General features: G+C 37.6%; 4 protein-coding genes across 4 annotated transcripts; 3 read left to right on the forward strand and 1 right to left on the reverse strand.

Moving 5' to 3' along the window:
- The first annotated feature begins 2,300 nt into the window (after positions 1 to 2,300).
- On the forward strand, positions 2,301 to 5,299 carry LOC147563758 (RNI-like superfamily protein). The gene is made up of 2 exons (XM_086640367.1): positions 2,301 to 2,798; positions 4,153 to 5,299. The coding sequence occupies exons 1-2, from the start codon at positions 2,441 to 2,443 to the stop codon at positions 5,052 to 5,054; spliced, it is 1,260 nt and encodes a 419-aa protein (XP_086496493.1). The 5' UTR covers positions 2,301 to 2,440; the 3' UTR covers positions 5,055 to 5,299.
- Positions 5,300 to 6,954: 1,655 nt separating this feature from the next.
- On the forward strand, positions 6,955 to 7,757 carry LOC147563759 (miraculin-like). Its single transcript, XM_086640394.1, has one exon. The coding sequence runs from the start codon at positions 7,020 to 7,022 to the stop codon at positions 7,647 to 7,649; it is 630 nt and encodes a 209-aa protein (XP_086496520.1). The 5' UTR covers positions 6,955 to 7,019; the 3' UTR covers positions 7,650 to 7,757.
- A 1,190-nt stretch (positions 7,758 to 8,947) lies between these two features.
- Positions 8,948 to 11,646, forward strand: LOC147563760 (transcription factor SRM1-like). The gene is made up of 2 exons (XM_086640407.1): positions 8,948 to 9,705; positions 10,906 to 11,646. The coding sequence occupies exons 1-2, from the start codon at positions 9,320 to 9,322 to the stop codon at positions 11,189 to 11,191; spliced, it is 672 nt and encodes a 223-aa protein (XP_086496533.1). The 5' UTR covers positions 8,948 to 9,319; the 3' UTR covers positions 11,192 to 11,646.
- Positions 11,647 to 16,834: 5,188 nt separating this feature from the next.
- LOC147563761 (uncharacterized) lies at positions 16,835 to 17,665 on the reverse strand. The gene has a single exon (XM_086658669.1). It carries the CDS (start codon positions 17,663 to 17,665, stop codon positions 16,835 to 16,837), a length of 831 nt encoding a protein of 276 aa, XP_086514795.1.
- Positions 17,666 to 21,857: the final 4,192 nt, after the last annotated feature.

Here is a 21,857-nt window from a genome sequence, read left to right on the forward strand (position 1 = left end):
AGGGAACTAAAGATATCAAAATCATGAGTTCTCTGGTTTGTTAGATTTGTCTCGTCGAGCTCTTGACTGTAGACCTAAGATTTGCCTAATTCCGATTCCAATTGAATGATTTAGCGAGGTCTAAACTCGAGCATAAATGTAGTACAAAGTAGTGTTATCTCAAACTAAAGAAGCGAACTTTAGTTTAGTACCATGTTTACCCAAAAAGAGAAACAGAGTTCCCTTATATTAAAACACTCACCTGTTGTTAAAGTAGTAACCAAGGGAAAGATGGGGTGCTTTCTGTTGCAAACCATGCTTGTGCGGGCAAATAGTGTTGTGGAAACCACATGCTTGTGGGCGTTTAAGACGTATTGGGTGCTTTCATGGCACACTTTGTAGTCATCGCGAGGAAGAAAGTGGTTCAGACTCGGTCAAGAGTAACTCCGGCTTGCGCCATGTGACAACGTGATCCTGAGCCGCGGTTCAACGCGAGCACATCTCTTGGCGGGCTTGCACACCATCAGATTTGACCTGGAAACTCGAAAACCCATCTTGGCGAGCTCGCACACCATATCAGGACTGGGTGCCTCCATTGGATGCAACCCAAAAACCCAGCCATTCAGCCCTATAAATAATCACCGAATTCAAAAGTTTAATCTTGATTCAGTTTCTAATAAAAAAACCACTCTCTATTTGATAGAATGGACACAGAGAATGACAAATTCAATTAAAGCTCCCAACACAACAAAACTCATCCCACCAAAGAACGGAACAGAATTGGAATCAATGGAACTGACATAAAGGGAGTTATACAGGCACTCCCACTTTATTGCTCTTGGCGCCCCTACAACCAAATTTTGACATCGAATTATAGGGTTGTATGTTGTGATAATTCAGAAAATGGTCATTAGTTGATTACGATTAATTAGTTAAGAAAAGACCAAAAGTCAAATGGATCAACTTGAATCAAGGCCAACATGGAGCTTGAATCCAAAAGAGCTCTGACACTCGAGCTCGGGGTACGATTGTCTTAGGAGTCTTAAGTCCTTCCTTGGCTCAAATACAACCAGGTCCGCCTGGAATTCCTGGAATTTGAGAGAAGACTATAGGGTCCGCGTAAGTGGGCCCGATAATTCAAAACTGAAACATGGGGGTAGAAGCGTGCCTGATGCTTGCCGACTTAATCCCAAAATCCTATCAAAGATCCAGTCAGTAAGGATCTTAAGTATTTATCAAACTTGGATTTTAAGAGTCTCTCAAAGAAGAAACTTCTCCTAAAGAATCTACAAATTCGGAAACACAACCTATCAAGTATCCTTAAGCAAGACAACTTCTAAATACTAAAGATACGAGCCTATACCAAAGAGGAATCCTAGTATTTTCAGTCTGCGAAATAACAGTTCTTATACAATACGGTGGGTCTCAACCGCCTCATCATCATCGCCTCCCTACAGTCGGTCAAAGCAGCCTATAAAAAGTAACGAAAACGCCTCGAAGAAGAGGCAATTACTATGAGCGAACTAACTCTCTCAATCAAAAGAGTAAGTCTCAAAGGTTTACTCAATACACAATATTTCAATTGAAAACGCAATTTTTCTGTCTTGACGGTCAATGAGGTTTTTTGGAGTTCCTTGCCGGTTTCGCCTCCAGATCGAGAGGAACAAAACGGGATTCAACATAGAAATCTCACTATTCTGTCACTCCAAGAATAAAAACAATTGACATCAGCACATTGGAGCGGTAGTCGACTTTTAGACCCTATCCATAAACGGGTCCGAAGATTTTGGTTACTGGAAAACCCAATCAGAACCAATCGCTTTGCGGTTTGGTTCGGTTACCAAACCAAACTATACCTGAATGGTTCAGTTCAGTTGGATGACCGAACCACAAAGTTAAACTTCAACAAGAACAAAATTTCAAATTTAAAGTCTAAATTAACCACATTAAATCTCTACCATGAACAAAAATTAGCGCTTGTCTGTTTGTTTGTTTCTTCATTTCTTTTTATTCTTTTTTTAATATGTGAGTGTTTTGATTGATGTTTTGGTGGAATTAACTTAACCATTAAATCTCTACCATCCATCATGTCCATCATATACTTATATATATAATATATAAAACATCAATACACAGTTTTGTTCGGTTATCCATCAAACAAATTAATGCATCAAATCAAATATCTCGGTAATGACTTTTTAGTATCTGAGCCAATCTGGGTATCTCTTATAGTAATAATGGGGGCGCCTATAACCTAATTACTATCGGCGAGTGACATCAGTAAGGGAGAGGATATCGTTGCAATGTCACGTCAAAAGTAGTCCTCCATTTTAATTTATAAGAATTTTGAAGGAGTTGCCCTTTTCTAGAGAGAGAGAGAGAGAGAGAGTCTTCCTATGGCCAGGTAAGAGCTAGAGAGAGAAAGAGATCAGTAGTCTAAAACTCTCTAAGGTCATCTTCAATGGAAAAAGAACCATCAACAACCACAGATGAAATTAGGGTTTCAATTAACGAAGCCCTAACAGACGACGAACTTCGAGCAATTCTATCCAAATTACAAAACGATAAAGATAAAGATGGGTTTGGATTAGTTTGTAAACGATGGTTACATTTACAAAGTACAGAGAGAAGAAAGCTCTGTGCTCGTGCTGGTCCTTTCATGCTTAGAAAAATGACTTCTAGATTCTCTGGTCTTATCGAATTAGATCTCTCTCAATCAATCTCTCGTTCTTTCTATCCTGGTGTTACTGATTCCGATCTCTCCGTTGTTGCCTCTGGCTTTCGTTTCTTACAAATTCTTAATCTTCAGAACTGTAAAGGTTCGATTTTTATCCCCTCTTAATTGAACTATTTAGCTCCAATTTCTTGCTTTTCTTAGTTGAATTCTATACTAAATTCTCAAATCAACTGAAGAATTTTCCAATTTTAGCTTTTAAATTAACGGAATTTTACACTAATTTTGAAGTTTTTAGTTGTATTCTCTTTGTGTAATTGCATGTTAAGTTTATCCCCAAATGCCCTCAACGGAGAAATGTTCATTCTAATGCTTATTTAGAGTAGTACCCCTTTTGTGTTTTCAAATTTTTAGTATGAAATTTGGTAGTAGTTTGATGAGGATTAAGCATTTTGGGGGATATCTTCGGTAGTTTATGATTGTTCTCTAATCAGTTTGATGTTCAATTTTCTGAATTGATATTGAAAAGAGAACCCAGCCATTTCCCCCCAACTTCAAATGTTTCATGTTCATAAACCTCTAAAGATGAAATCTTTGAAATCGTGAGATAAACCGAGGGTGTATAATAATGTCGACAAGTTCGTCATTCTAACCTTATCCTCAAATGAAGCCTTAAAGATTAATTCTAGTGAAGCTTTTTGGCTTTAGGTCAACAAACTGATGAACTCTATGTTTGTTGCGAAATAAAAATGATATGGTTCATTATTAGGTGGTGCTTGATTATAAGCAATTTTCAAGTAGGAAATAAGGATTAGGTTTCCATAATTCTGGTTGGACTGACTAAAAGAATTCATTTGAAAGTAAGCCTTCTGGTTTTTTTAATTAGGCCAAATAGAGGTAGGTACGAGGTAAGTTAGTTGTCATGATCTTTTGGTTGGTGCCACATTATGTCATTGGGTGTCATGATTTTTTTTCATTTGGTAGGATAAGCATAAAGTCACTTTATCTTCTGTTGTTATATTAATTTTCCTATTTATCAGTCGAGTGAAGTAAAAGGATGTTTTCAATAAGAGTATCATTTAATTTCATAGACGGTGAGAAGACCCATAAGCGAAATTTTATTCGTTTGACAAAATATGATTTCAAAAGTCATAACAAAACAATTGTATCTCATTGATAAGGCTCGCTTATTTGCTAATTAGACAAGTTAATAATCGACCTAGTGCCGAAGGATTAGATATGTTTCTTATGTATTGGGACATAGCTAAGTTTGTGATGTGTCTTTAGATCACGAAAATAGTAAAAGCAACGGTGAGATGACCTGTGTCAATTACTGTTGAGAAAATTTTGCGAACCCAGCATTTTTGTATGGATTATTCCTTAACAGTAATTGTACATTTTCTTCCTATTCGATATTTTCGAAACATTTGATTTTGTTCTATTAATCATCTAATATTGTTTACATTCCATTTCAAAATTGAAATTTCTTGGCTTCACAGGTATTACAGATAAGGGAATTATATCACTTGGAGTTGGACTCTCATCGCTAAGGTCATTAGACGTATCCTACTGCAGAAAGCTAACTGACAAAGGATTAACAGCCATAGCCGAAGGCTGCCATAACTTGAGAATTTTAAATCTTGTGGGTTGCAGATTCATCACCGATGGATTATTCGAAGCCCTTTCTAAGCATTGCCCCAATCTTGAAGAGTTGGGATTAGAAGGATGCTTCAAGATAACTGACTCAGGTCTAGCAACTCTAGTCGATAAATGTCGCCAAATAAAAATTTTGGATCTCAGTAAGTGCTGTAATATTGGTGATACTGGGATATTGAGTATATCGAAATCATGTTCTTCTCTTAGGACCTTAAAATTGTTGGATTGTGACAGAGTAGGAGACGATTCAATATATTCTTTGGGTAAGTCATGCAAGAACCTCGAAACTCTTGTCATTGGTGGCTGCAGAAAAATCTCCGACGAATCAATCAAGTCTTTGGCAATCTTATGTAATGGAAACCTAAAGTGCTTGAGAATGGATTGGTGTTTGAATATCTCCGATGTTTCTTTAATCTGCATATTTTCTCACTGCAGAAACTTAGAATCCCTTGATATTGGATGCTGTGAAGAGGTGACTGATATGGCTTTCCTAGAGTTAGGAAACACAGGGTTTAAGTCAAATTTGAAGGTTTTGAGAATCAATAGTTGTCCAAAGATTACAGTTTCTGGGGTATCGAGTATTATTAGCTCATGTAAATCTCTCGTATATCTCGACGTTAGATCATGCCCTAATGTAACTGAGGTGGGTTGTGACGAGGCGGGATTGCTGTTTCCTGAATACTGCAGAGTGACTTTCACAGGTTGTTTGTCTGGACCACCTACTGTAGTAGATTTGTTTCTCTGAGAGAATCGAACAATCGGTTATCTAGGAAGAGTATTCGAAGCAAGAACTGGTAAAATGGCCGGTCTTGGAGTAAGAGGAGGAACTGTAAAAACAGGTAAGTTTCCCAGGTCTCTTGTTAGCTGGATTTGTATGTTGTTCTTGAGTGTCTTGTCCATGTTATTTAGTGATTTATATTGATTTGTAACCACCCTTTTGAACCTTCCTTATAGGATTGTGATAATTATGAAAAAAAAGTGTGTTATTGATCTTGTTGGCCTTCATCTTTTCTAGCAACTCCAACTGGTTGGTAACTTTTTATACGAAAAGTAATAAAGTATATTGAATCTTATGCCTGGTTTGAGTTTGGTTATTAGTCAACAAGGCTCTTAGCAAGTTACTGTTTCCTTGAGATGTTTACGTAATAAGGTGAAAGCAATCAGTGGTATCATCACTCCTTCGTATGAAGGCCTGGAACTAGTCTTGTGTATCTGCCTCGTATAAACTAGAATCATTTGTCTCAAATGATTCCAAAATCAGTCCAAATTGTCTATTCAAATGTATCGGACCTCACGAGTTTGGGCAAAAAAAAAAACTTCTGAAACCTGATTCGAGACCATTATCAGCATGACATACCAATAAAAATGACAAGGCAAAGAAGTAAAATTATTACGCTAAGATATTGATATTTTTTTTTTTGAATATTGACTACAATGGTCATTACAAAGACATTCATACATCGATACAATGTGATAAACACGATAACTGTCGAATTACTGCTGGTCTAAAGCTCGACGAAATTAAATGACCTAAAATTGGCAGAAACTTATTTATTTATACCCAAATTCAATATTCTTGGATTTGTACTTCTTTGAGGTCAAATATGAGACTCTGCATGGCGGAGTAGATCCATTTACCAAACTGGGCTACCAGGGAGATATTGGTTTTGTTATAGGATGGTGCGGACCAGCCTTCCGGGCTGCTAGTGATACTGTCCGCTTTGGCACACCTGGGCTTCACGGTTTTAAAAGGCCTCACTAGGGAAGGGTGCTTAAGAGGAGCACCACACTCCAGGCCTCACTAGGGAAGGGTGCTTAACCTCTTAAGAGGAGCACCACACTCCTGTCTCCCACCAATGTGGGATTGCTTTACAACACACCCTCCAAAGCCACATCATAGTAGAACGAATCGTGATGATAACGTGTTATAGGATGGTGCGGACCAGCCTTCCGGACTGTTAGTGATATTGTTCGCTTTGGCACACCTGGGCCTCACGGTTTTAAAAGGCCTCACTAAGCACGGGTGCTTAACCTCTTAAGAGGAGCACCACACTCCTGTCTCCCACCAATGTGAGATTGCTTTACAACAAATTTCAATTATTTAAGAGACTGCCCCAACCAAAACTTTATTTATGCCCCCAACCAAAGCTTCATGCCCGAAAGCACCCATCCCCAACTTAATGATAAGAGTGAAAGGAAGTTTCTCTTCCCACTTAACTTGTTCTTGGAACCCGCCCACTTTCATTGACTCCCCCACATGTTTAATGGTTGACTACCTAAATCTTGATTATCTTCTTATTCCAAATACTTCAGATTTCCACACCTTTTTTATTAGTAGGTAAAATTAACCTTCAATCATAACCCCACGATGTTAATCATCTAATAATCATGTCTATTAATATAATCATGGCTATTAGTAGGTAAAATTAACCTTCAAACCCACTTGCCAAATAAGGAGTAGTACCTTATTTCCTAAAAGATCTAGCACTTGGGTAAGCGGGTCGGCCGTCTGACCCGCCAAAATGTGAGGCATTCATAGCACTAAAAATAATCAAATACTTTTGTAGACATGAAACCCTCCAACGTCATGCCTTCCATCATCTAATCTCAAACCTAATAAATACTACCTCTAATTGTACTAGTATAAAATGGGAAGCAAGCTTCATATCTTTTACTTATACTAATTCGATTACTTTTCTTTCCATTTTCAATGAAGACGGTTTCAGTTTTTCTCATCCTTCTTTCCCTCTTTAGTTTCGTAACCAAATACTCGCTTGTATCTGCCGATTCAAAGTCAAATGTTGTTCGTGACATAGACGGAGATTACCTTAGATCGGACAAAAAGTACTACATATTGCCTGTCTTTCGTGGTCGCGGTGGTGGACTAACACAAGGTCGGAAGTTAAATGGCACACAATGTCCGATGGAGGTTATCCAAGCGCGAAGCGAAGTTTCATTTGGTCGTCCATTGACATTTACCCCCGTTGATCCGAAAAAGAAACTGATTAGTCTATCAGCCGACCACAATATCAAGTTATCGGCTATGTCTATCTGTGTACAATCGCAGGTATTGCGACTAGCACCTTACGACGAATCAGTAGGAAAATATTTTATTACGACAGACGGGGTTGCAGGTAGCCCAGGTCCGGGAACATTGAGCAATTGGTTTAAGATTGAGAAAGATGGAGAGAAGGATTATAAGCTTGTATTTTGCCCTGGTTTGTGCAATTTCTGCAAGGTTATATGCAAGGAAGTAGGGATTTATATTGGTAAAGATGGAATTAGACGTTTAGCTTTGACAGATGATACACCATTCAAGATTATGTTTAAGAAGGCTTGATGAATGTCATTTGATTTAGACTTCTTTTAAAATTGTACTAGTACACATCATCAATTAAGTACTTCTTCTAAGATTATAATAAGAATAAAGATGATTTGAATTCCGATCTATCTGACTAACCTAATTATCTACGATATTTCGAAAATTGTTTTAGTTTCATTAGTGGGTGGTACAATTGGTTGCAAGTTAGAGACTAGATTTGTTGATTAGGAGAGCTTTGCCTTTAATCTAGGTTTTGGGTATCTATTTGTTTATTCCTATTGTTCTTCTCTGGATGGCATTGAAAAAGATTAAACATTGACTGCAAATTTGGCTCAGGAGAAGAATAGTGAAAATGGGCAGAGTTTGTGATTTGGGAAACTGCCCTGGCAATAGAAAAGCAAATTTCTTATCCTCAAATACAACATGCCATGTCATATTGAGGGTGAGGGAGTTGACTATTTTTTCATCCATGCCAACTTAATGGTATTAAAATGACAAGACTATCAAAATTTAATCTTGATTTTGGACAGAACAAATAAATCAATAACTCTGATTGAAGGGTCAACTCTCTTTTTTAATGATGCTTTGTCGGCACATAAGAAAAGAAAAAACTAACTAAAAAACTTAGATGAAAATCACCAACTATGATACTCGAGAACATGATCTCTCATACATGATCAAAAGAGGCGATTGACTATGCTAATGTTTGTCTATTGTTTTTGTTCCAACCTCCAACTGAATATATGCAACATAGGTTACAGTAAAAGACTAAAAAAAAGATAGGCCCTCTGTGGTGGGGGGTCTAGTGCGGGTGCGAGACCCACACTGCCCCATCTACTGTCCTGATGGTAAGACAAATCTTAATGGTATGAGTGGAAGAAACACCTCTTCCCCATTAAGCTTGTTCTAAAAACCTCCCACTTGGGGTGATTAGGAACCCACATCATTTTTTATGAAAGGTCCAAACTATGTAACTTAATAACCACAATAAGTCTAATATTAACAAAAAAGAAAGAGATAAAAGTCCAAATAAACAAAAAATTTGGTATTCGCTGAACAAATCAGTTTCACATACACTAATTTTTGAAATTCTCCGAAAAAGATCATTTATTTGTGATACTATTATCTTATTGAATCAAACAAAACGTAAATAACTTTTTACATTTTACTGATTAACTTCACGTAATTTAGTTTGTATTGGACATAGTATGTCCCTACACATTCACTAAATAATTAACACATTAGCGACACATTTTTTAATTGAACCAGAAAAAAGAAAACAAATATTCTAAAATAATACCCAAAAGTGTCAAAATGGAAGATATACAGTGGCAACCCAGTCCTCTAATTATACTGTCCAAAGACCAAAGCAAAGAACCCTACTTTCCCTTCTCCATAGAATTCATCATCATTAAAATTTTCCTTTTTCTCCACTTCCAAATCATTTATTTGTTTCTTCTCCAAATCAAGTATTTTCTTTCTGATCTTGAGTTTGTCTTTCAAAGTCTGTCCTATTTTTATCTTCTCTCATTCCAGTAAAACCCTAAACCAGATCTCAATTCAATAGCCATTACTAGAATTCTCAAGGTTTCTCTTTTCACTATCTTTTTGGCTTCCCCCCCTTTTGGGTACTCTTGAAATCAATCAATCAATCAAAAGCTATTGAAACAATTTGATAAGAGGGGTAAATGGACATGGCTGAAAAGAGTGAAAACTTAATATGGAGTAGAGAACAAGATAAAGCTTTTGAGAATGCCCTAGCTCTCCATCCTGATGAATCTATTGATAGGTGGGAGAAAATTGCATCACAAGTACCAGGAAAAACTTCAGAAGATATAAAAAACCATTATGAAATATTAGTTGAAGATATTAATGGGATTGATTCTGGGTTTATCCCTCTACCTTGTTATTTTTCTTCTCCAGAGAGTTCAGCTGCTGATCATGGAACTGAAGCTGGAGATAGTAATAAAAAGGATGAAGATTTTCAGGGTGATTCTAATCAAAGAGGGAAGTCATCATCAAGGTTGGATCAAGAGAGGCGAAAGGGAATAGCATGGACAGAGGAAGAACATAGGTAAACTCATACCCTAAAATAATATTAGCCTTCAACATTTACAAGAACTCTTCATTTAGTTGTCTTTCAAACATTTAGTCCCACATTGCTTGAGAGGGTGTCCGAGGCCGGGCCATTAGGTTTAAGTTCAAGCTTAATAAGTATCGATCTTTAACAAAAAAAAAGCTTAATAAGTATCGAGGCATTTTAGGTGGACTTGTGAAACCTTAACCCAGGATAGAAGCCCGTGCTCGTTCGTGTCAAAAGTGGGGATAATATTGATAACTGCCAAGTCTTGGGGCGTTACACGGATAGCATCAATCATCCTTTCCTAAACTTTACTGATTAAAGAACAATAAGAGTCTAACTAACTTCATTTTTGGTCCAATATTCATTCTGCATTTGATATAACATCGAGTTATTTGATTATTGTAAGAGACCCGATCACATGGGATGGAACGGTGATCATATTTCTTCGTTGTATTTTATGCCATTGACCAGAAACCCGTATTTCTTATGAACATGCTAGTTCGTTAAAATGTTGAGCAATGTCAGCATCGAAATTTGGTCCAGATCTTCAAACAATTAACATGTGTCCTGCAAACAATATGATACTTCAGCGTTCTCTTTTGCGTTGTGGAGTCTCGAATATGTATACTTATTGTTGATAGTATCTTTGGCTTACTGATTTTAAGTTTCGATGATAACGCACAAGTAATTTATATAGAAAATCTTAAAACAAGGTCGGGAAAGTTCTCGGTAACTCTATCCTACAACGGTTAACTATGGTAGAATTCTTCGGAATTCCAAGTATAAAATGAGCAAAAATCATCTCATTGTTGAACCTATCTCAAATTCAACCACATTTTTTTGAGTCACCTCTATTTTCCGTGAAAACTTCATCTACAACCACAACTATTTCATTTTTTTGATTGAGGGTCTATTGGAAGTGGGAATATTATAGTTATCATCGATTTTCAAAGAAGTTGCTTACTCAGCTTGATGTTTCTGCCATGAGCCCATGACTTTATTACTCTGTTCTATCTGATCTGCTTTCCTTTTTTGTTGGTGTGTTTTTGACATACCTGTTGTTAAGTTTGTGGTCATCAACTCAAAACCAATTGGCAATGAGTGGAGAGGACCTAGACACTATATTCTTGATTGCTAGATAGCTCTTCTCCCATGTGGGACTATTCTCACACCTGTATTTATGATTAATAGGTTATTTCTTCTTGGATTGGATAAATATGGAAAAGGCGATTGGAGGAGTATATCTCGTAACTTTGTGGTAACAAGGACGCCCACTCAAGTAGCCAGTCATGCTCAGAAATATTTCATTCGCTTAAACTCTATGAACAGAGATAGAAGGCGATCAAGCATCCATGATATTACCACCGCTGTTAGTGGAGAAAATGTGTCTACACCTCAGAGACCAATAACTGGTCAAGTGAATGGACTTCCTAACGCTGGATCCTCCACTGGCTCTGGTAAGCCCACCAAAAGGTAACATCTATTCACTTGAAACGCTTCTGTGCTCAGCTGGTATCGGCTTGGTATAGTCCAACCAATTGGAGTGGGCCTCTATTTTCCGCAGTTGGTACTCCAATAACTCTTCCTGGTCCAGTGCACCCGCATCCTCTTGGACGGCTAGACCTGGGGTGGTGCCTGGTGCACCAGTGGCAGTGGCTCTCATAGGTGAGCCTGTGATGCATTAACTTCCTGATGCACAAAAGAGCAAAAGCAGCACAGGTCTGGTTTTGGGCTACTTCTGGTTATCCAAGAAAACAGTATATACCAGGAGTTTGGGGGCTCTACTGATTGAATGTCATTCTAAGAACTGTCTTAATAAATTATTTCCACGCCTTGAATCGATCTTCTATTTTCATTTTCATATAAAGTTAAAGCATTTCAATTTGTATAGCCAGGTTTGCAGAAAGAATTACCAAGTAACTTTCCCCCTTACCATAGATGTTTTCTTTTTCTTCCTTTTCTAGTTCAGAAGGGGTTTTGTTACTGTGGTAAAATAGGCAAAAAGAAGGGGATAATTCCATTTGGTCTGGCCGGCTTCCACAATGGCCTCCTGTAGCCTGTTTGTGCATCCTCTTATTCTTCTTTACTAGATCCACGGCAAACGGCCTCCTGCTAGCGCTCCACATTAATTATTAGTATCATTTTTTGTTTTTTGTTTTTCTTTTTTGTTGACGAGTATCATTTTTTGTTACCAACCTCTCGTTCTCTCTCTCTCTCTCTCTTTCTTTTTTGTTGACGTGTATGGTGGTAGTTGGTGATAGTGATACAACAGTGTGGTGGAAGTTTTGTTGTGGTGGTGGAGCGAAAATAGACAAATTTTTTTCGGTAAAGTAAATTTTTTGCATATTTGGAAGAAGGCCAGCACTTCGGGGAAAGCTAAATAGTTTCCGGGGTGTGAAGACTTGGTAAAAAGTTGGTCAATTTTGCTTGACAATTTTATTTTGTAAGTAATTAGAGGGAAAAATAAAAAACCCCCACCTCGCCTCTCTCTTTCTCCACCTCATCTTCTCTCTCCCTACCATTCTCTCTCTCTCTTCTCCGATTAGGTCGCTGGCCGAAAATTTTTCCGGCCGACGACCATGAAAAAATAAAATAAAATATTTCACTCACTCTCTCTCTCTAGAAACTCCGTCGTAGGGGTTTCCCTTCGCCGGGGTTCTTCAACAGACCGGAACTCCGGCGAAGGGAAACCCCTTCGACGGAGTTTCTAGAGAGAGAGAATGAGTGAATTTTTTTTTTTTTCATGGTCGCCGGCCGGGAAATTTTCCGGCCGGCGACCTATTCGGAGAAGAGGGAGAGAGAATGGTAGGGAGAAAGAAGGTGAGGTGGAGAGAGAGAGAGGTGAGGTGAAGGGAGGTGAGGTGAGGTGGAGAATTTTTTTATTTTGAACCATATTTCCCATAAAATATGTTTCCCCGGAAACTTTTCGAAATTTTGCATATTCCCTTTAAAATTTCACAACACGGAAACTATTTAGCTTTCCCCAAAGCGCTAGCCTTTGAAGAAATGTTGCTTAACTTTAAAGTCAAAACTGAAAATATGAATTTTAAAGAAAGTCAAATTTTAACTTAAGTGAAGTCGGATACTTTTACGTTATCAAATTAACTTTTTTATTCTACTACTTAAATAAGCAAAAAAAGTAACTTATTTTACCGTTGCCTAACAACACATTAGTAATTAGGTTAGATTTTGTGGACAACCTTTGGTTGGAGTGGTAAGAGGTTTAGTCTTCCACCCTATAGGTCAGGGTTCGAGGCACGCTGACAATTAAAAAGAAAGATTAGATTTTGTGGACTTATGTACAATTCCAATTTTAATCTTTTTTTTGTTAAAAAGACACGTTGACAAAAAAAAGGTCGCAGACCATATTTTAAATCTTTTTTAGTTAAAAAGATAAGTTAATTTTTTTTTTTTTTTTTTTTTGAGATAAAAGCTAATAACATAGATAACCATCCATACGGATGAGAGTTACAAGAGTACAACACAATTATAAAAGAACCAAATGTCAAAGTGTGAAAACAGAGGGGTTTAAAACTGATGTTGCCAATTCATGAGGAGCGTAATTGGCCTCCCTGTAGCAATGAGTAATGTTCACCTCCCTTTGATTTAACTCGACACGCAGCTTGGTGAGATCATGTATAAGGCGCCACGGGCATGAATCTGCACCATTGGATATTAGGTTAACTATTGTTAGGGAGTCTCCTTCTAAATCAAATGTATATATTCCCATTCTCTCCGCCAGTCGAAGCCCTAATTCGAAACTTTTTAGTTCACTGTGCAAAGCTGAAATCGGATGGAAAACCGCCGTCATCGAATTCACCACCTCTCCTCTCCAATTCTTAGCTACTGCCGCCGCACCTGCTCTACTAATGGTGTATGCTCCATCCACATTAATCTTGATCCTCCCAAAGTTTGGAGGTTTCCAAGCTTTCTCCTGCAAAACATTCGAAAACGAGGGGAAAATAACAATCGAAGGAATACGACGAAGGTCGAGAGAAATATTACTCCAAATTCGATCCAGAGTAGTATCCGACTGTTGAAAATGAGATTCATTTCGATATTTCCACCAGTGCCACAAGAGATAAGTGTATTTATACCACTGTTCAGATGCTGTTTCCCCTTGATTTAGTAATTGTTTCAAATTATCTATATAATCATCTGTTAGATCTATGAGCTTGTTGTCTTGCGAAGAGCATATAAAGGATTTGAATGTGGGACACATACCAAATAGATGTTTTGCTGTTTCAATTTCTCCCTCTTGACACATCTTGCAAATCTGGCTAACATTGCATATTCTGATCCCAATATTTTCTAAAGTGGCTACCCCATCATGAAGTATTCTCCAAATAAAATTTTGTATTTTCGGATCCATATGCGTCTTATTCCAAAATTTTGACCAAGGAAAATCATTTATCTCTGTAGGTAGATTAGGTCTTGATTTTATGGAAGAATAATAAGACTTTGAAGAGAATTTACCTTGTTCTGTTTTCTTCCATATCAACTTGTCTTTCTGGTATGAAATTGGGATAGTAATGTTCATAATAGCTATGATGGAATCTGTAGTAAAATATTGTTGGAATAAAGATATTTTCCATGAATTTGTCTGATGGTCTATCAAATCCGCGACCCAAATAATATTCTGTGGTAAATCCTGAATTAATGTTGGAATGTGATCTGTGATTTCAGGTATCCATTTATCTTTCATTATCCTTGTATCCGTTCCATCACCTATCATCCATATTGTATTGTTGTTCATAGTCTCTCTGACTTGCAGTAGTGATCTCCAAAATGGAGAAGCAGGTAAATTCTTGTCTACAGTCCAGAAATCTCCATGTTTTAAGTATTTTGAGCTTAGAAGCTTAACCCAAATTGCCTGTTTATTTGTTAAGAACCGCCATGCCATTTTTGCTATCAACGATTCATTGACTTCATTGAGAGAACGAATACCTAACCCACCATACTTTTTAGAACTACAAATAATATCCCAATTGATAAAATGTAGTTTTCTTTCATGAGTTCCATGTCCCCACCAAAATGATCTCTCTTCCTTTTCTAGTGTATTAATGACTCCTTTAGGAATCATTTGGTAGCTGAATGGATACACACATAAAGGACTAAGAACTGACTTTATAAGAACAGTACGCCCTGCTTGTGAGACCAATCTCTGTTTCCAACCCGAGAGAGTTTTTTTGAATTTCTCCTGTAACCACTCAAAGCTCTTTATACGGTTGCCCGGCTTTAAAAGAAGTGCCCCTAGATATTTCGATTGGGTAGTCATTATAGGAGCTTGAAGAGAATTAATATAAGTTTCTTTCATTGCAGTTGGAACTCCTGAGCTGAAGTAGATGGAGGATTTATCGAAGTTTACCGACTGTCCTGAAAAATTCGAATACATAGACATAAACTCAAGAATGGCAGTTAGATTCGCTTGTGATGCTTTTCCGAATATAATAAGATCATCTGCAAATAAAAGATGAGATATAGAGGGGCTGGAGGGGTTAATCTTGTAACCTGTAAACAAACATTTAGTTTCATAATGGTGAATAAGAAGAGAGAGGGCTTGAGAGGTGAGGATGAAGAGGTAGGGAGATAGGGGGCACCCTTGCCTCAAACCTCTAGAACCCTTAAAACTCCCATATAAATGACCATTAATCTGAATATTAAAAGTGGGGGTGGTAATACAGTGAAGGATAAGTTGTAGAAAGGGACCATGAAGTCCCATGGCTCGAAGAACCAATTCCAAATACTTCATAGGCCTTAGCCATGTCCATTTTTAAGGAAAATCCACCACTCTTAGACTTAGAGCTATGCATTGAGTGTAAGACCTCTTGGGTGATAACAATATTATCTAAAATCTGCCTGTTAGGCACAAAAGCGTTTTGGGTCCACATAATGTTATCTTCGAGAAAAGGCTTAATACGATTAGCTATAATCTTAGTGATGAATTTGTAGATGGAATTGCAAAGTGATATTGGTCTGAAGTCAGACGCGCAACTAGGAATCTTGACCTTTGGAATTAAGGCCAAAGTAGTAAAATTAAGTGAAGAATTTAGGGAGATTTTAAAAGGCCTCCCCGTTTTTGTTAAAAGGCCTCCCCATGATTTCGTTGACTTAGTAAAAACCCTTTGACTTAGCTTGGTTAAAGGGCCCCCCCTCTTTGAATGGGTGAAAAAAAACCCCTTTAAAGGTGTATTTCACCCACATTTTCTCTCCTCCATCTCATTTTCTCTCTCTGCCACATCATCATCTTCTCCGGTAGGTCGCCGGCCGGCCAAACTTCCGGCCGGCGACCTTCAAATTTTTTTTTTTTTTATTCTCTCTCTTCTCTCTCTCCAAAATTTTTTTTTTTTTTTTTTTTTAACTCTCTCTCTATAGATCTAGAGAGAGAGAGAGAGTGCAGCCATTGAAGGTCTGCGAACAGACCTTCAATGGATCTGTTCGCAGACCTTCAAAGGGTCTGCGAACAGACCCTTTGAAGGTCTGTTCGCAGACCCATTAGAGGTCTGCGAACAGACCTTTTGAAGGTCTGTTCGCAGACCTCTAATGGGTCTGCGAGCAGATCTGGATCTGCTCTCTCTCTCTCTCTAGATCTCTAGAGAGAGAGAGAGTTAAAAAAAAAAAAAAAAAATTTTGGAGAGAGAGAGAGAAGAGAGAGAATAAAAAAAAAAAAAAAAAAAAAAATTGAAGGTCGCCGGCCGGAAGTTTGGCCGGCCGGCGACCTACCGGAGAAGATGATGATGTGGCATGGTCAACATCTCTGGTCTTGGGTTAAGTTTGACCTAACGGCGTTAACTTTGCCGTTAGGTCAAATATTGATGAAGGAGGTGCTCTTTTGTAGAGGGGGCCCTATAACCAAATGGGTTATAATGAGGGGCGCATTTAGCGGGGAGGCCTTTTAACAAAAACGAGGGGGCCTTTTAAAATTTCCCGGAAATATCACCTGATCGAAATATATTCTGAATATAGTTGATAAGTTCACTACTTATTTTGTCCCAATTGAGCTGAAAGTATGGTAGTCCGTCTGGACTAGGACTTTTATTAGTACCCATATTCATGACTACTTCTTTAATTTCCCCCGCTGTTGGGATTTCGGAGATGGCGCGTAAGTCTTTCTGCGATATCACTTTATAAGCACTGAGAATTTCCATCGGCGGTTGATTACCGGTTCAGCTGTAAATAGATTCTGAAAGAAACTAATTAAATCATTAGCAATTTCACTTTCGTTAGATGTAACATCACCTGACTGAGTGCGCAATTGATGAATTCTATTCTTTTGTTTTCTAATTGACATAGAAGCGTGAAATGCCCTTGTATTCCTATCGCCGTTATTTGCCCATTTCTGACGAGAGCGTTGTTCACATTTTATTCTTTCGACTTCTTCCAAATGAATAATCTCCTCTTGTATTGAGCTTTCTACTATCATAGATAAACTCGTTGGCTGCAATGATTGGATATCAAGAAGTCTCTTTCGTAAAGCTATAAGTCTATCTCGGAGGATATTAAAAGACCTTTTACTCCAAAGTAATAAAGATGACTTAACCATTTGAGCCTTATCATAAAAGGAGCCTGTAGCCGAATCCCAACTGTTGGAAAAAGTCTCAAAGTATTCTTCATGTTTGGTCCAAAATTTTTCAAACCTTTGGATGGTCGGTAATATTTGACCCTGTACTTTAGGCTTGAGAAGAATTGGAGCATGATCACTTGCATACCGAGGGAGATGAAAAACTCCAGAATCCGGATAAGTTAAAAGCCAATCCGATGATGCCATTACTCTATCTAGCCGTTCTTGGGTTAGATGGTGTCGATCTCTATTATTTGTCCAAGTGAATGCAGGACCATTGAACCCGAGATCTATCAACCCACTCTGTTGGACGAAGGATTGGAAGTGGTTCATGAAAGGAGAACTCTGCGATCCTCCTCGCTTTTCTGAATTATGTCCAATTGCATTCATATCCCCGATACAGCAAACTGGGTTATTAACTGAAGATAAAGTTGACAAAAAGTTAGTCCAGAAGTTACGTCTATCTTGTATGCGAGGTGGACCATAGATAGAAAATAAATCCCAATCGAAAAGATGATTATTATCATGAATAGTTGCATGAATTAAATTGCAATTCGAATAATTAATATTAATATTAATATTATTAGTCCAAAGAAGAACAAGACCACCACTTCTTCCCTGGGAAAGAACTTGGTGGCAATTATTATATCCTAAATTATGAAGAAAAGAAAAATTACATAAATACGGTAATTTAGTCTCGGAAATAAAAACTAAGTCAGGCCTAGTGGCCCTCAGGAACTGATAAAGAGCATTCCTTGTCGGGTTGTTCCCAATTCCCCGACAATTCCAAGCAAGGATACTCATTCTTCCATCGGCTTTAAGGTAGCCGAAACCTTTTCAACTGCTTTGTTAGGGGCTGTCTCCCTCGCCATTCTCTTGTGAATTCTGCCTCCTTCCTCTAGATTCTCCCCACTAGATGTCCCATGCACATTATTAGTACCTGATTGAAGATGACTTATAGGAAAATTAAAAGGAATGTTCTGACCAATAGTACGTGCTCTCTTGACTGAATTCAAACGATCCAAGATATCTCCAAAATTATTATTCAGAGACACTCCTATAGATTCTCCTATTGGGCTGGATCCTAATATACCATCACTACAAGAAATGTTAGTCCCTGGAAAAGACTCTAATCCTTTTCCTTGTCCTCTATTCGACATGATCACTTTAAAGTTGTCCGGGTATTTGGGGATCAAGGTCGATTGAAGTTTAGATCGTTGAGACTCGGTCAAATTCATTTTTAGAAGATCCCCAATAAGTAAATTAATAGGACAGAAAGTTAAAGTATGGCCTATACGACCACAAAGATTGCAAAATCTGGGTAATCGTTCAAACCGTAATTCAACCGAAATAAGTTGATGATTAGACAGTTTTAGGTTCACCCTGTTCGGCAGAATATCTGCGACATTAACTTCCACACGAACTCGACCAAATAACGACCACTTTGCAGCATCTTCGGGAGTAGTTGGTACATAATTTCCTATAGTCGAAGCCACCCTATTGATATTAGTGCTGTTCAAATGCCGAATAGGAATTCCATGCATTTGGATCCAGAACCATACTTTGTCAAATGTATGGTCGATTGGAGCCAAAAGGGGATTGCACTCTTGTAAAATAATGAGTTCATCCATTATGACCCAAGGAGATCGAACCATAGCCATTTCGAGTTCTGTTCCCGTTGAGAAGCGAATGAGGAAATGATTCTCTTTGATTTCTATGAGAGAAAACTTGTTAGGACCATATATTACTCGAGACAGCCTAATCATGGCCTGACTAGTATCAATCCTCTTGTCACTGCAGAACTTTAGAACCCCATGTTTATTCACCGAAGATTCCAAACTGAGATGTTCGAACCCTTCTACTGTTTGTACTGATGGTTCTGCAGTTGTGAGTTCCTCTAGTTGTTGCAACAGATCAGAATTTGTAGCATCCATACTTAAAGATTATGATAAGAAAGAAAAAGAGATAGAAACCAGATAAAAGAGAAGAAGATGAGAAGAAAAAGGATGAAAAGAGACTAAATCTCACCCAAAAGATATCCAAAAGAGAAAAGAATTCTTATTTGTTAAAAATTCAAATATTTGTATTTTGTTTGGTTAAAAACTCAATATCTGTTACAAAGGTGAGTTGTTAATCCCACACGTTCGCTCCACCTTCAAGAAGATAAGTTCCCAACAAGTTGTACTATAGATTATATCTGAAAGCTCGTCCCATCTCTATATAATTCATGTCTCACCTCTCCTTCCACCGTCCAACTTCTCACTTCCTCTCTGTAAAACCCTTTCAACAGAAAAGATGGCGTCTTTAAAAGGGAGAAGTTCATATATATATATATATATGGATTTTTATGTCAGGGTTTTACTTACATCAAGTGGTGTTTTATCTATGGTGATCATCTTAAAGATATATGTAACAATTTTATTGGAATATCTCAGTTATGGTGTTCATATGTTTTGGGAATCTCTGCTTTCATGACTTACTCATTCTTATCTTTACGTAGTACTTGACTTTATGATTATAAAAAAAAAACTTTATGATTATCTTATTGTTGCTTCCTCTAGATTTCATCACAAAGCAGTACAATAGGTAGTCTCCCAAACCACTGTCGTTTACCAGCGACAGGTCCTTCGGCGGAATGGTAGAGTGAAGAGGAGAGAAGAGAATGATGAATGAGAGAAAGAAAGGAGGAAGAGAGAGAAATAATGATGGTGATGATGATAAAAATTAATTACCGAAAATGGTCGTTTACTGACGATCAATACCGAAGTGGAGAAAAAACGGTGTTGAGGTAAGGGGAACAATTAGAAAAATAAAACTCGCTCAAAATTATTTTCCTACAATAATTAGTACAACATTGGTCAACTAAAATTGACCAATCTTTGACAAACTCTTTGTACTCTCGAAAAATTTTCTTATTTTTTCGAAGTGTTGGCCTACATTTTTCATGTATATAGACATACCAATGATTACTAATTAGGGTATAAAGGGGAGTTTTATAGGGACCTCAATTCTTGTTAAAATGGTCCCTTTTGTGAATTTGGTACGAGTCCACCGAATTCACAATTTGGTACGAGATACCGAATTTACAAAATAGGTTATTAGAACGAAATTCAGTGGGCTCGTACCGAATAGTCTATTGCAAATTCGGTGGGCTCGTACCAAATGGTCTCTTGTAAATTCGGTGGGCTCGTATCGAATTCACAAGGAGGGGCCTTTTAACAAGAACGGGGGGGGGGGGGGGGGGGGGGGGGGGGTGGGCTCGTACCAAATGGTCTCTTGTAAATTCGGTGGGCTCATATCGAATTCACAAGGAGTGGCCCTTTTAACAAGAACGGGGGGGGGGGGGGGGGGGGGGGGGGGGCTATAAAACTTCTCGGGAATAAATAATGTAATAATTAGGGTCAACACTTGCTTGTCTAAGTGGTTGAAAGTGTTGACATAAACTCCATAATCCTGGAGATCCCAAGTTCAATTCACAGAGGAGTTGGAATCCATGGTTTACTGAATTTGATTATTAAGGATATATTTAGACCTCTTTCATGTTGTTGGACTTTAAGCCTCTTTCATTAATAGATCGTAGTCGAATTTCTTCAAAAAAAAAACAAAACGATGTGTAATTAGGAGGTTGTGTTAAAGTTTAATAATTATGAAAAAATCTAGCGACTTGGACCAAATTAATTTGCCTTTTCTTAAAAAAAAAGGTGTAGGTCTACTCAAAATCTACCGAATTCTACATTAAGTTTTAAAGTTGAAATTAGAATTAAATTCGACGGACTTGAGCTGAAATTTAAGAACCAATAACACTAATGAGAGGCTCTTTAATAACTTCCTATTTTTAAATGTTGCTCCTCTGGTTATGAGTAGAGTTCACTTTACATCTGTCTTGTCTTGATTAAGACAAAATCTTGGTTTGAAGTAAGAAACTTCTTTTCTCTAAGTTATAGAGTGATAGACAATAAGTGAATACTGACTTATCAGTAATCCTTCTTTCGGATTAACCGATATAGACAAAAATTGAGGGTAAAAAGAAGAATTTATGGAGTCGAGACGAGAATAAATTCTCTTTCCTTAAGACATTTTACACCTGATAGTAATTATATTCTAAAAGCTGGCGAACCTTCGTAAATAATATGAGCTCTTGGACTGATGTGAATGGATCTTTTAGACACTTGAAGGTTTTAACTTCACCCGAATACTTCTCTCTTCGGAATTCCAAACACACTAGAATATTTCTAAAATCATAATTATATTCCAGACACACCAAAATACTTATTTCAAAAGAGAAGAGAAGAAGAGAATTGACGAAACTCACTCAGAGGCTTCTTTCTTCAGAGTTGTAGATATACTAGAATATTTCTAAAGTCAGAGTTATATTCTACACACATTAGAATATTTCTGAAAGCAGAACTATATTCCAGACACACTAGAATACTGATTTCAGAAGAGAAGAAGAGAATAACTTGAATGGATAAAGAAGTGGATTTGGGTTGTTTATATAGGAATCAAATAGGCATAAGTGCCTTTTAGGATCAAAGGACACAACCTTTCAAGAAGAAAGACTTAACTTGAAATAACTGTAACT

Source organism: Eschscholzia californica, unplaced genomic scaffold (genome assembly GCF_041429995.1).
Source record: "Eschscholzia californica isolate CP2 unplaced genomic scaffold, dmEscCali1.0.p SCAF_1, whole genome shotgun sequence".
Classification (NCBI taxonomy): Eukaryota; Viridiplantae; Streptophyta; class Magnoliopsida; order Ranunculales; family Papaveraceae; genus Eschscholzia; species Eschscholzia californica.